This window comes from Eriocheir sinensis, chromosome 27, assembly GCF_024679095.1.
Source record: "Eriocheir sinensis breed Jianghai 21 chromosome 27, ASM2467909v1, whole genome shotgun sequence".
Classification (NCBI taxonomy): Eukaryota; Metazoa; Arthropoda; class Malacostraca; order Decapoda; family Varunidae; genus Eriocheir; species Eriocheir sinensis.
In genome coordinates, this window is record NC_066535.1 from 8,379,518 (window position 1) to 8,394,229 (window position 14,712).

General features: G+C 40.4%; 1 protein-coding gene across 5 annotated transcripts in view; it reads left to right on the forward strand.

The window, feature by feature from the left end:
- Positions 1 to 14,359, forward strand: part of LOC127004070 (uncharacterized) — a 121,942-nt gene extending 107,583 nt beyond the window's left edge. For 2 of the 5 annotated variants that reach the window (XM_050871368.1, XM_050871369.1), the window contains 10 exons: positions 1,281 to 1,582; positions 2,400 to 2,630; positions 2,980 to 3,157; positions 3,832 to 3,918; positions 4,122 to 4,278; positions 4,496 to 4,649; positions 4,906 to 5,032; positions 5,236 to 5,406; positions 5,590 to 5,672; positions 12,253 to 14,359. In XM_050871368.1, coding sequence (XP_050727325.1) covers positions 1,281 to 1,582; positions 2,400 to 2,630; positions 2,980 to 3,157; positions 3,832 to 3,918; positions 4,122 to 4,278; positions 4,496 to 4,649; positions 4,906 to 5,032; positions 5,236 to 5,406; positions 5,590 to 5,672; positions 12,253 to 12,469 — 1,707 coding nt within the window. In that variant the 3' untranslated portion in view covers positions 12,470 to 14,359. Of the gene's footprint in view, positions 1 to 1,280; positions 1,583 to 2,399; positions 2,631 to 2,979; positions 3,158 to 3,831; positions 3,919 to 4,121; positions 4,279 to 4,495; positions 4,650 to 4,905; positions 5,033 to 5,235; positions 5,407 to 5,589; positions 5,673 to 6,495; positions 6,614 to 10,996; positions 11,124 to 12,252 lie in introns of all 5 variants that reach the window. The other 3 variants (XR_007757611.1, XM_050871370.1, XM_050871371.1) reach the window with 3 other exon arrangements.
- The last annotated feature ends 353 nt before the right edge of the window (positions 14,360 to 14,712 follow it).

Here is a 14,712-nt window from a genome sequence, read left to right on the forward strand (position 1 = left end):
AGTGGAAAACGGGTTTTAACGTTAAGAAATGCAAAGTTCCATGGTGCAGCGCGTACCCACTCCCAGCTGAGGTCGGGGCGGCATCCACACCCCATGAAACGAGGAAGTTGAAAGGCTTTGTACCTGCCGAGCTGCTGCGCTTGTATAATGGTGGCCATGAGGAGGGCGGCCTGACCTTTGGGTGGACCTCAGCGGCGGTGACTATCTCGGCGTGCCGCGGGAAACAAGGTCACTAGTGAGGGTGCAAGGAAATAACCTGATTATTGTGTCGCTCTCCGATACCATTTTTAACTGGAGGTGACGCGGCGGGAGCCTCGTGTTTGAGGCTGTGTGTTCTGCACGGCATCTTCTTGGAGCTCGTTATGGCGACTTGAAGGCAGCGTGTGGAACGGCAAAGCAGGACGTCGCGCGGCCATATTAGGTTATAATGTCGCTGGAATATAGAAATATATAGTATAGTATAGATAATATAGAAGTCTTTAGCTGCAGACTGGGCAGTGTCTGCCAGTGTGTGTGTCTCATTGTGTGTGTGTGTGTGTGTGTGTGTGTGTGTGTGTGTGTGTAATTCACCACGGCCCGATAACGAGTTGGACTCGCTTTCGCCAGCAGGTACCTTCCCGACGAGAGCAAGTGCTCATTTCGTCGATCTCTGGGTATTGCCAGGACCCCACACACCCCATCCCCCTTGCTCAAGGGGGAACAGTAACCACTCCTAGTCAACCGAAAGAATCCGGCCTGATCGGGGCTCGAACCGCCGCCTGTTTGGCCGTTAAGCCGTTAAGCCTCGCAGCGCAGCGCCCTACCGATTGAGCCACCAGAATGTGTGTGTGTGTGTGTGTGTGTGTGTGTGTGTGTTGTGTGTGTGTGTGTGTTTACCTATTTGTAGTATACATGCAGGGCCTGAGTTTAAGCTCGGACAATCCTGTCTTTTAATCTATATTTGTCCAACTTTTCCTCTGTGTGTGTGTGTGTGTGTGTGTGTGTGTGTGTGTGTGTGTGTGTGTGTGTGTGTGTATTTACCTATTTGTAGTATACATGCAGGGCCTGAGCTTAAGCTCGGACAGTCATGTCTTTTAATCTATATTTGTCCAACTTTTCCTCTGTATGTGTGTGTGTGTGTGTGTGTGTGTGTGTGTGTGTGTGTGTGTGTGTAATACTCAGCACAGGTATGCTGTGCCTTTACATTAATAACCAAAAAATATTAACTATTAACACCATATTGTAAGAATCTCCAAAATGTAGTGATGAACAACAATGGTGACAAATTACCCTCTCCACAGACCTACGTACGAGAGAGCAGTGCAGCACAGAAGGAAAATGCCCGGCCTCTTCCATCCTCTGGGGGCAGCTCCCCAGTGTCCCCGCTGTCCCCCACCCCTACCATCACCAGCCTGCCTTCCACAAGCCCCAATGCCACCTCCCCCACATCCCTCTCTTCAAGCCTCCAGCAGAACGCTCACCCTGCCTCCCCCAGCTCTCCACTGGGTCTACCAGGATCTCCTGCCTCTCCCATGCACTCGGCAAGGCTTCCTAACACTTTACGCCGTCACACAAAGTCCACCAAGAACCTCCTTATACCCAGGTGAGTTTAAGTGTATTGATAGATATTATTGAGATCCGTGAAAACAAAAAATTGATATAGACCAAAACAGAGTCCCGTCAATAAGCAGAGATTTATGTGAAGAGTATAAGAGTAACATGAAAATAAAAAGGATAAAGAAAAAGGAGAGCAAGAACAATACCTAAAGATTAACAGGTGAGTGTTGACTTTTGGTTTCAACTTAGATACTTCTTGTGTGCAGTTATTTGGATGCCTGTCTAAGCCTCAGTGTTAAGAGAGACTTCAGATTCTTGTGACCTTCAAAAGTTAGTGTGTGAGTTCAGCTTGGTACATTGGTATTCACTGACAATCCATCCCAGCTCCAGATTACTACCTACTATATGACAGCTTATTCAAATCACTATAGTATTTCCATTTGAAACTGGCCGGTGGAGTGTAGGCCTATGCAAGTCAGCCTATGGCCTATGCGGGTGTATAAATACCACAACACTTGACAACGTTGTATTCCAACGTTATCAAGTGTTGTGGTATTTATACAAAATCTTTGTTATTATCCTAAAACCTAAACAATCTTAACACAATATGATCTTATTAGATTATCCAATTATTTAACTAAATTCATTTAAAGGAAATAAATAGCTGACATATGAGAGGAAGCAAGACGTCTTGAGAGTGTGTGGCAGATATGTGGGGCGGGGTTGACCCGCATAGGCCTACATCCCACTGGCCAATTTCAAATGGAAATACTATAGCTCAAATATGATGAGGCATCCTATTCTATATGCTAAGAATCTGGATTGTTTCATTATACTATACTGATTCCTTTGTTTCCTTACAGATTCTACTACCCCATGGGGCGGCCATCCACCCAGGTGACACAGGAGCAGATGCTGACCAGGGTGGCAGCAGTGTTCCGAGAGCAGGGAGGGCAGGTGGCGCGGGAAAACATGGACCCACTCATGCGTGCCTGCAGCCTTCCCCTCTACTGGAAGGCCCCACTGTTTGTCGCCGCCGGCGGGGATAAGCTTGGCTACCTCACACAAGAACAGTTTACAGATTACTGGAGCAGGTGAGTTCATGGAAATGAAGGCAGAATTTACTTCTACTTTTTTTCCTGTTCCCCAAATGTTAGGCCTGTGCTTTGAGGGCAAGAGGTTTTGCTCTTTACAGTTCATTGACAAAGCCCAAAAAGATACTTAATGATTTCGTGCAGCCAAATTGAGCACTCCCTCCAAGAGAAAACTTGTTATACAAGTGAAAGAAAGTAATATTTTGTTTGATGTACGGTACGGCAGACTTTTAATATTAAGCCAGGTGATAAGTCAAAATATTATTGTCAGGTGACAGTCAAATATAAGATAATTACAAGCTTATTGGTCGAACATTTCACCATTATTCTTTCTGATCTTCCTGAACAGAGTGATCTCGACCTGCCATGACATGGCATCTCGGTTTGTGCGCGTCCTGAGTCGTGGTGTGCGGAACTACCTCCTGCCTGAAGACTTCCTGAGCATGATCCAAGATGTGGTGGACACTCACCCAGGACTCACCTTCCTCAAAGAGGCCACTGAGTTCCACTCCAGATATGTGCACACAGTAAGATATCTTAGACCCAAAGTACTTGAAAAATACCAAGTACATTCAAGTACAAACAAGTACATTGTATTTAATCAAAAGTTATATATTGTACATAAATTCTAGTGAACTTTGCGATGATACTATTGGGTAAATACGTACATTTAGTGTTATGATATTGTAGTGTAATATTATTATGTCTTATTAATGTGAATATACGTAAACTACTAACTTTCGTGCTTTTCGAATCTGTAACAGGAATTTTTTTATCACAAAGTACTTGTAGCTACTTAAGTACAATGACATGTACTTGGACTTAAGTACATAGCAAAGTGACTGTACTTGTACTTGTACTTGAAAAATATCCAGTTACCCTGAATTCGGTGTTGTCTCTAGAGCACATATCAAAATTGTCACCAAAAATTGACATAATTTATATTAGTACAAATCAGTGGCTAGTGGTTAGTGAAACATGCATTGGGAGGGTGAGACTTGGCATAGACATTCAGCCATAATTTGTCAGAGCACCATATGGGCATGTAGGATTAATCTGCCAGACCTATGTCCATGCCCACCAACCACAGGTGGAGTATGCCCCTAAGAATTAATGGAAAATATTATGCAATTGATTTATTTAAAACTACATTCACCACAATATTTTATTGGATGTTTGATTTTGCTGTTTTAACTTCCAGGTCATAGCAAGAATATACTATTGTGTAAATAGATCCTGGTCGGGTAGAATAAACTTACCAGAATTAAGGAGATCCAACTTATTGCAGGTAAGTCATTCTCCATATTTTCATGAAGGCTCCTCATGTGAATATAAACTGCAATAAAATTTAAACACTTTATGCAGAAATACAGTACAGTAATATTGAAATACCCATCATTCCGGGAAAACAATGATCGTAACTTTATGTATCCACTTTTCCATATCATGTAATACTAAGACCACTTGTTATTGAATGTTTAACCTTTGCAGGTAATTAGCTACTTAGAGGAAGAAGAGGATATTAACCAAATTACAGACTACTTCAGTTATGAACACTTCTATGTCATTTACTGCAAGTTCTGGGAATTGGATACTGACCATGACTTGTTCATAGACAAGCATGATCTGGCCAAACACAACGAGCGGGGTGAGTTCATCCTTTGATTTGTGCATTCATTACTTATTTCTGTGCAATAACTTATTTTTAATATTTATTATATATTTAATTTAATGTGTATATGTGGTGTACTTTTAGTTCATGTGATCTGAAATAGCAGTAATATGATTTTGGTTTCAGTTTTCAAAACATTGTAGTCAATAGGCCTTTTGGAAAGTGACATTGTCTTTCATCATCCTGGTTTCAGCTCTCTCATGGCGTATGATTGATCGAATATTCAGTGGAGCCGTGACGCGAGGCCGCCTACAAAAGCAGGACCGCATGGGCTACCAAGAGTTTGTGTGGTTCCTTATTTCTGAGGAAGACAAACGCCACCCAACGGCCATAGAATATTGGTTCAGGTAAAATTTTATCATTGAACCAAAATTATGTGGACCAAAGTAAAACTAACATTTATTTAGTAGGCTGTTTGTAGTACTTCTAACATTTCTTTAGTTAGTTTGAAAAAAAACACTACCTAAGTGGCTATTTATCCTATTCTAAAGTCAGGGCTCTTGACCTTAAATATTGTTATGTGCCCAAAGCAGCAGCATCTGCCTTCAGTACTAAGTGTCCAAAATGAGTAAGCAAGTTAATACAAGTTGTTTTGTTTGCCAGGTGTATGGATCTGGACGGGGATGGCTATTTGTCCATGTATGAGCTGGAGTACTTCTACGAGGAGCAGCTGCAGCGCATGGAGGCCCTGGGCATAGAGACCCTTCCTTTCCATGACTGCCTCTGCCAGGTACATTTGCAAGATAGATTCTTTTTTTTTTTTTTAATTAACCCCCAAAATTTGCTAAAACACAAATTGCCAAGGCCAATATAACTTCTTACTTCCACTGAAACTGTTTATTTTTATTTGAGTGGTGGGTTTGGCCTATGACAGGGCAGCTGACTATTCAGTGAGGGTCATCTGTATCAATTAAAATTGTTGTTTTCTTCTAGATGCTGGATATGGTTCGACCAGAAGAAAATGATAAAATATCACTCAGGGATTTAAAGAAGTGTCGAATGACTCCTATCTTCTTCGATACTTTCTTCAACCTGGAGAAGTATCTTGACCATGAACAGCGAGATCCCTTCGCCTCACACCGGGCAGAGGATGACGGGCCTGAGGTGAGTGCCAGGACAGGGCCCTCACTGCAGGTCTGGGCAAGGAGTTCTAGACTTTCAAAAGCTTCTAAACACATTCATCTTGGCATAAAACTTTTACTGTTTATTAAATCTATTTATAAGACTTTCCATTATAAGTTTAGAATAAATCTAGTATTAATTTACTTAACCTAAATACCTGTACAGGTGTCAGACTGGGATCGTTATGCTGCTGAGGAGTACGAGCTGCTGGTGGCTGAGGAGGGCGGAGCCGACCACCAGGATGACATGTAGGTGTTGCCTGTTCTTCCCACTGAACCATCTAGTCTAACAACACCCTAAATCATGTACTGCAACTATAGGCACAAACTATTCTTATTTTCCCCCAAAGTTTCAGAAAATTATCATGCACTTCTCCCAGGCTTATGGTCAAGAGTAGAGTAGGTTAGTTGCAGGTAGTGGCTTTGGAACTTTGGTTGTGATGTATATACTTAAGTTCAAATACTTTTACCTTTAAAAAGTTGTTCTCAGTTTAGTCATTGCAGTTGACAAGTTACAAAATAGTTGACAGGGATGCTGTGTATTTACATGCATATCATAATACCCAGGTCAGAATATTTCAGTTTTCACAGTCACAAGCTATATCAACAGAACAGCTGATGGTGAAGGAGAGAAATGATAAGATGAGGGGTTCAAGGCAGAATGTGGCAGGGCATATATACTCATAGGCAGGAAATGGGCTTAGAACCAATCATACATTTTCCCCAATGAAATCCATTGAAACAAGTTTGCTTGCTTGTTGTTAACACAAATTTACACAATTAATAACCAGACACAGTCAGTCAATTACATTAGGGACAGCACATATACACTTAATAGTTTCAAAACTATTCCTTAAATGATTTTAAATTGTTTCCCATTTGAGTGGGTGAAATATTAAGATTCTCTATATAATGGAAACATTGTTCATTTAATTTTTGTACAAATAAGTAAAGTCTTCTGCCATGTACAATATCTTCATGCCATCTACTGTGGTTAGCTCTACATCCCTCCAAAAAGTTCCTTCATAATGAGGGTGATATAACTAGGATGTTGGACATTACATTTGCTTAGGGTCATCTTGGATGGAGACTTGGATGACAGTGGAAAAGGTGATGGAGAAAGCTAAAGTGCACTGTGCACCTTGCAGGATTGTGGAGGAGAGTCTGTGAAGCAAGTGTCCATTAAACAGGTGGGAAGTTTGTGCATTTTCTAAGCACAGTCCCTCCCTGGACCTGCATGTTCCCTTATGATTTTGTGTGTTTTGTTTGTCAGTGTTCTCATTAGGTATGTTTGTTATACATCATTGAGAACATACTGAAGTCCTTGATTTTGCGAGTAATTAATATTCCTTGTTTATTTTGTAAACTAATGTTTAGATCTGTAACATTACTAATTGTACTGAGCACTTACTAATACTCACTGCTAGTAGAACTAGCAGAATAAGGTCTCGGCAAGTTAAAAGTTTAAGTACATCAGGAATGTTTCCACGCTCACTGAGCTTTAGTGTTGCACATACAAAAGGATTTTCACATTAGAAAATTTTGAGAGGCCATGTTTCCATGATGTTAACCCTTTTCCTGCGATCTAAATTAAAGTTAAATAAAAAATAGAAAAAATGTCCCCCCAATAAATAAAACTTTGCTTCCTGAACACAAATATATAAATATTGTAATGGTACAACATTTCTTACTTAGTAATCAGCATCTTGCAGAGTAAGCTTTTTGCAATATTGCGCTGCCTGACGAAAGATGCTGATGACAGATGCTTCGGGTATAATAGGTAGTGCAACATCTTCACTTTCAATATAGTATTTCCACGAGAAACTGGCGGGTGGGGTAGTGGAGGCACCTTGCCACACACACTCAACACCTTTTGCTTTCTCTCATATGTCAGCTATTTACTACCTTTAAATGAATTTAATTAAATAATTGGATAATCCAATAAGGTCATATAGTGTTAAGATTGTTTTGTTTTTAGGATAATAACAAAGATTTTTAATAAATACCAGGACACTTGACCTTATTGGATTATTCAATTATCTAATTAAATTCATTTAAAGGTAGTAAATAGCTGACATATGAGAGAAAGCAAAAGGTGTTGAGTGTGTGTGGCAAGGTGTCTCCACTACCCCACCCGCCAGTTTTTCGTGGAAATTCTATAGGATCATGTTCATGAACCACAGCCTCTTGCATCATCAACTTGTGCTAGCAACAACAATGTCTCCACCACCAGCACCTTCACCGGCCACATTATTCAATGTACCGCTCTCTACCTCTACAAGAGTTTCTGCTCAGTTTTCATCCTAAACATCACAGTCAGTGTCAGCTTCACCACTAACAAACTCTTAAGTTATCAGAATCAATTTCTATATTATCCAATAAAGTGACATAATAATCACTATCCTCTTTAGCTGAGTGAGCAATCTGCCGCGCCTCAGCACGAAAGTGTCGTACATCTCTACTCATCTTTATAAGGGTTACTGACTACAATTCAAACAAAATATGATTTATGTTTGGAAACACTGCAGCAGATGCCACATATTGAGTTCCACTTAATTTCCGCATGAAAGAATTGGCGTGCTACTTTGAAATTATCCTGGCCCATATGTAGGACACTCGCAGGCAATGGCACCAAAGTCCGTATCTCATATATGAGACACTTGCAGGGAAAGGGTTAATAAGTACTTTAACACTTAATTGTATTGTAAAAAAATTACCTTATCACAGGTGTGTGTAAGATTTCTTATCCACCAAAATCCATCTTTGAGATTGAATGTTGGTTTCCTAAGGAAGTAAACGACCTTAAAGGAGACATGTAAAAAAATAGGTTGCATCCACACCATTTTGCCTTTATCTGTTGACTCTTAGCCATCAAACATACATCCACCCCTTGCAATAAGCAGACAAAGACCTCCTCTCTGTCTTCTTAGTTCAAATTGCATTGTTAGGCTCCATCCACATGATCAGGCAGTGCCTGACAGGCTCAATCTTTACCCGGGAAATGGGCAAAGCCTGCTGGGCACTCCTTGATAGTGTGAATGGGCAAGCAAGGATATTTCGATGGTTTGCCTATTGTTTCCCCACTTATGACGTCATCTCCGTTCATGCCCATCACCTACCCTCCATTGGAAAGGATTTGGTAACTGTTTTTCCATTTTCCAGCAGGCACTATGGCCTGATGGGCAATGCCAGCTGAGCATACATATGTCCCACTGTATTCACAGGTCCACTGTTCACATATTCACTGATTACCCCAAAAATACACTAAGGTGGCCCCAAAGGAACTTTTGCAGTGCCACAACATTCACAGTCCACTCATGGACAGTTCAGCTGCTCATAAGGAAAGGCCGATGTAAACATCTATAAAATATCCAAAGTAGCATTATTAATCAGCTACACATACAATAAACTGTACTGTAATTTACATAAACTTCTTACAGCTTGCAAATATGTAGTCATTGAAATCTCTCACCTAATTGTTAGATCCTCACCTTGAGGTCTCTGTCTTTTTTTTTTTTTTTTTTTTTTTTTTTCAACTTAAGGTGGTTAAGCACATCATACCATGTAAATTATTTATTATTGGCTGCTTCTTTCTATAAAAATCAGGGGATGGAAACATGAAATGGGAATAAACACGGGATCAAAACTGCAAGCAGATGTGCATAAACAAACAGGTGCTGTTGGCAGTAGGACTGGGCAGGTACTGGTACTAGTACTTACAACACCAGCCATATGACATGGTAATGGTACCTGATTGCTCAGTTCTGGTAGTGGTGGGTACCATCAGTGCAGTATTCAGTACTCTTGATAATAACAGGTCATCATACATGTATATGGAGGCATGTATGATGACATGTCTTTTTTCAAGAGTACTGGGGGGCTTCGTGGTGCAGTGGTTAGCACACTCGGCTCACAACCGAGAGAGCCCGGGTTCGATTCTCGGACGGAGTGGAAAAATTTGGGCGGCTTTTCCGATACCCTACGCCCCTGTCCACCCAGCAGTGAATGGGTACCAGGTATTAATCGGGGGTTGTGTCCCGTATCCTGGGCTCTGTTCCCTTCTCCTATAATTCCTTCCCCTTCTGTCTCTCTCCGGCATATGACCACAGATGTTGCGCCGACTAAACAAAACTTTCCAACTTTTCAAGAGTACTGAATACTGCACTGACGGTACCCACCGCTACCAGTACTGAGCAGGCAGGCACCATTACTGGTACTTGCCCAGCCCTACTGCTGACAGCACCTGTTTGTTTATGTCCATCAAATGAACAGCTGCTTCCATGCAATTTTGATCCAGTGTTTATTCCCATTTAATATTTTTACCACCAGATTTTCATTTAATATTTTTATCCCCTGATTTTCATAGAAAGAAGAGTTCAGTAGTAAATAATTTGCATAGTGTGATATGCTTAACCACCTGAAGTTGATAAGAAAATGGCAGAGATTTTGTGGTGAGGACCCACAGTAAGTGAGATTGACTGACTGTGTATTTGAAGTTTACGTAAATTACAGTACAGGTTACAATACTTATAGCTTCTTTCAGGAAATGGAAATGCTTTATTAGGTATATATAGTTCGTGTTTTTTATGGGTCTAGAGGCTTTTTTGAGGAGCACGCCAAACATTCTTGGAAATTCTCTATTTGTAGGGGTCGGTTTTCCTTAATCCTTGTGAATAGGGGGGGAGGGACAGGTGTATTCCTCTTGCTTCTCGAGCAAAGCCTGCTGGGCACTCCTCGATAGTGTGGACAGACAAGCAGGGGCATTTTGAGGTTTTGCCCGTGGTTTCCCCTCTTATGACATCTCTGCTCATGCCTGTCACCCACTATCCAAATGTATGTACAAGTAACTCTCGATCTACGCGAGTTTGGTTTACGTGTTTTTTAAATAATGCGGGATTCAAAATCCAAATAAATGATTAATTTACACTTTTTTCCATTTATACACGATATTTTAAGGAGTGGCCACCAGATGTCTCACACAACTGGACTCACACGGCGCCGCGGCCACATAGCTGAGCTCAGTTCTTCCCGCGCGCCACTTGAACAACAATACAGTACCCACACTGCCATGCTACTTAACAATAGGGGTGGGCAGGTACTGGTACCAGTACCGGTACTAACGGTACCAGCTATACGGTACGATACTGGTACCAGACTGCTCGGTACCGGTACCAATACTAGCCAGTCGCTCATGGTGTCCCTCATTTCTTCCTCACACGAGTGAGGCTGAGACTGAGTGGATATCTAGGTGATATGGATATTTCTCTCTCTCTCTCTCTCTCTCTCTCTCTCTCTCTCTCTCTCTCTCTCTCTCTCTCTCTCTCTCTCTCTCTCCCCCCCCCCCCCCACACACACACACACACTGAATGAAGTGAATATTTATTTTTCGATAGAAACCTTCAAACCTACCTTTTGTTTGATTTACATTGTTTTTGATTTACGCGACCTCTTCAAGGACACAATACTCGCGTAAATCGAGAGTTACCTGTATTGGAACGGGATTCGGCAAGGTTCCGTACACATTCTGGCAGTGTCCAGTCGGCAAACACTGTTACCAAATCCCTTTCCATTAGACACGTTTGGATGGTGGGTGATGGCACGAGCAGAGATGATGTCATAAGTGAGGAAACCGGGCAAACCATCAAAACGCCCTTGCTTGTCCATCCACTCTATCGGGGAGTGCCTGACAGACTTTGCCCAGTAAGTGCACAGGCTGGCAGTACTGCCAGATCTGTGGAGCCTGCCGGGAACTGCTCCATCTGGTAACACAGCTTAAAAAGCGAGAAAAATACGCTCAGCGCGCATTGCCCATCAAGCACTACGTAAGGGTGTGGATGGGGCCTTAGCACTGCACAGCACACAGCTGGGATATGTATATTTATAGGAACACCAAGTATATTGAGTTCAAGTTAGTAAGAAGGCTTTTGCTGAGAGTAAAGTACTTCAGAACTAAAGAGCATGTGATTGTCTTTGATTTTAGTTTTATATTTTAAAATAATTTTGAATTTTCAACTACATTAGAATTTTCATTGTTTGTTCTAATTATTTGCTTTCTATGCACTTTTGTGGAAATAATGTCAACATATTTTGTAACAATTATTCAGTCATGATGTGTCATGGGCTTCTTAAGCTGAGAGGAGCCTCATGAGTTGAATCCTAGATTGGGTGTGTTTCCTATTCACTTAATAGAGAACAGATATTTATGTGGAGGGAGTTCACCTCACTTTGTGCCAGAGACAACAGGCCATCATATGAGTTTGTACTGAAAACAGGACAACATGAGTACATGTTTTTTTCCTGTAGATTCAATGCAGCCTTTCATTACCCATAGCAACCATCAGAAGTAGACCAATTTTGTATTGATAGTTCTTGGTAACCAAAAATGTCAAATATTATAGGGTTGCAGAAACTTACAGGTTAGATTATTTTGCTTTTTGTGTAGTGCACACACTTTGTGTTGTAAGTGCTGGAATCTTGACCAATGCTTACTTTCTGTCAACCTCCTCATTATTCATCACAGTAGGTTAATGAGTGTTATGCTAAATAACTCCTACAGAAGCCATGAAAATCTAAAATACTAGTTTAAGAACAACTCTTCAGTACAAAGTACTACATACAAAGCAACTCAAAGCTGACTGACTGACATTTAATGGCTATTTTCTGGGGAAAGTGGACAGTCAATATATAAATTTTTGTCCCCATTGTTCTCATCATAAATCAAATTCTGAATGCAGAACTCTGTGATTTCCATAGAAATGAAGGTTTTAGGAATCAGAAATATATAATTATTATCTTCAAGGTCATATGTTACCTTATCTTTACTTATCAGGTTTTATGGAGATGAAGATGAGCTGTCAATGGGCTGCGAGGACGCCCTAGACTCTACTCCCAGTGGCGGGCGGGGTGGCCTGGGAGGCGTGGGCAATGGTGGGTCTCTCAACAAGCACTCGCCACTCTCTGCCACAGTCACCAACCTTGCTGCGGACCCAATGGATGTGGATGATGACTATCCAGATTATGCTGACTCGGATGACTACCAGTACTAAGATAACTCCCCATGGAATAAATAACTCATAATGAAGCAAAGGTTTTAGTTTCATTATTATAGTGCTATACCAGGAGTATTCCTTTTCTGTAATATTTAATGTTGTAGCTGTTCCCTTCACACTGTTGCTTGTTTGGATGAAAAGGCAAAGCTTTAAAACTAATTAGTTATATTTCTGATGCAACAGTTAAGTAAATTTCTGGAAAGAATTGGGGATTTGACAGCACAGTAGCATAATTTTGTTTTGTTTTGTTTTAAGGAGGGACACTCGTACTTTGCTCTATGAATACGAATTATGTTACACCTTTGACAGGTCTTAATTCAAAACTGTTTTGTGCCAAAATAATTTGGTAATATTCATTTATTTTTAAAGTCTGTGCACATTATATATTGTATATCTTGTATAGAACATAGGTTGAAGAAAGAATTATAACTGATTTTATAGCTAAATAACAGATTGTCTACAGAAGTATCTGCATCTAAATTACATGAATCTCAGAGCTACTGCAAATTATAAGAAAATTATTTCAATTCTAGTTCCTATTAATATGATTACCCTACATGTTGTTATACATTGAAGATAATCTGTTAAGCATTGTGTGATCATTCCTTGAACCTTGTACTTTAAAAAAGAACCCCAAAGAGCACCTCCCTCTCTTCTTATGTGCCAAGGAGTCACCGAGACCCCGTGAAGTGATGTCGACCTCAGACGAGACTGTTGGATATGTAGCTCCCTACATACACACACTTCTTGTTCAGCATGTAAATGTCAGAAGCCTTGAACCAAAGACTTTCCGAAAAGTGAATGGATAATCGGAATGGACATTACTAATGCGGACTAGATAAATATATGTAAATTGTTTTTGCTTCACCTACATGGGCCTTATACTGTTGTGTATCTATATCTTGAAATGAGATAATAGCATATAGTGAAATGTATATAATTGCAAGAATGGACAACAACAAATACAAATACTGAGATAGGCTTCCATGTACCATTTGACAATACTATCTGATACTTATCTCCAAATACTGTGATGTACCATCCATAGTGCAGTGTTTCAACCAATGTCAGTGCATTATAAACTTCCTCCAAGTTTCCTCATAGTATTTGTATGAAACTTTTGTGTGGGGAATGTGAATATGAACGTGTTTGTATAAACTTCAAGAAATGAGAATAATTCAGTGCTTTAATTGAATTGCCTTATGAAAGTGGTTTACCATAAAAGTGAGATGAGGTATCCTTCATGATGTCATTTACCTCGTAAGTTTTGTCTTCCTCGTCATCCACATAATTCAGTCCCTCCATAAAGTGCCTCCCTCTCTTCCTGACAATTTGAAGTGAATTCAGGCAGTTTGTGGCTGTGATGTAATTGACTGCATCTTGCTTCCCTTGTCATCATGCTATTAGAACTTTTTCTTTTTCTCCCTTGAATGTCTTGTTTAGACAATTTGATGCACTGTAGGCAATGATGCTCTTGTCTTTTGAGTTTTTTCTGCAGTCACCGTTATTTCATTGATCACCTGCCTGATAAAGAGGCTGAGCCATTTGGCCCAGTAAGTGGATGCACTGACCCACCGTACGTTTGTGAAGTTGACAGCTCTGGTAGTTGGATTTTATCTCAATGTATGACATAATTTGTGCTCCAAGAAACCTTCTTTCTGCCCGGTGCAGAAAGATACCAATGTTGAGATGTTTCCTGTGAAACTTTCATATAGTACTCTTATAAATGAAATAGTGATTAATTTTGCTTTATTTGTTTATATAATTTTTTGTTTTGAGCACAGAAGGTAGGTGAGAACCATCCATCCACAAATATGTAATGAGTAGTACATAATGACAATGTTTGATAAACAATGTTCTGAACCAAAATCCATTTTAAATATTTATGACGTGTGTTTTAGTAATATCCAAGGAAATGACCGAGCTACCCCAAGAGTTTTGTGTGAATACAGGACGTGATAATCATACTTGATCTGTGTATATCAGTGGCCGCCTAGTACTGGCACATGTCAAACTTTATATAAATATATCTAAATGAACAAGAAATTAACTTCAATATCAAGCACGTATACATCACTGTTTCTGAAATATTTTAACCATCACTTAAAATATATCAAAGTTTGTATTAAATTGCCTAACTAGGCCCGACCAGGTGGCAGGCTCCCTGGATGCATCTGCATCTGGAGACCCTGCTGCTTATGACAGGTGGAGGGCAAGCCTATGAGATCCTTCATCTTGAA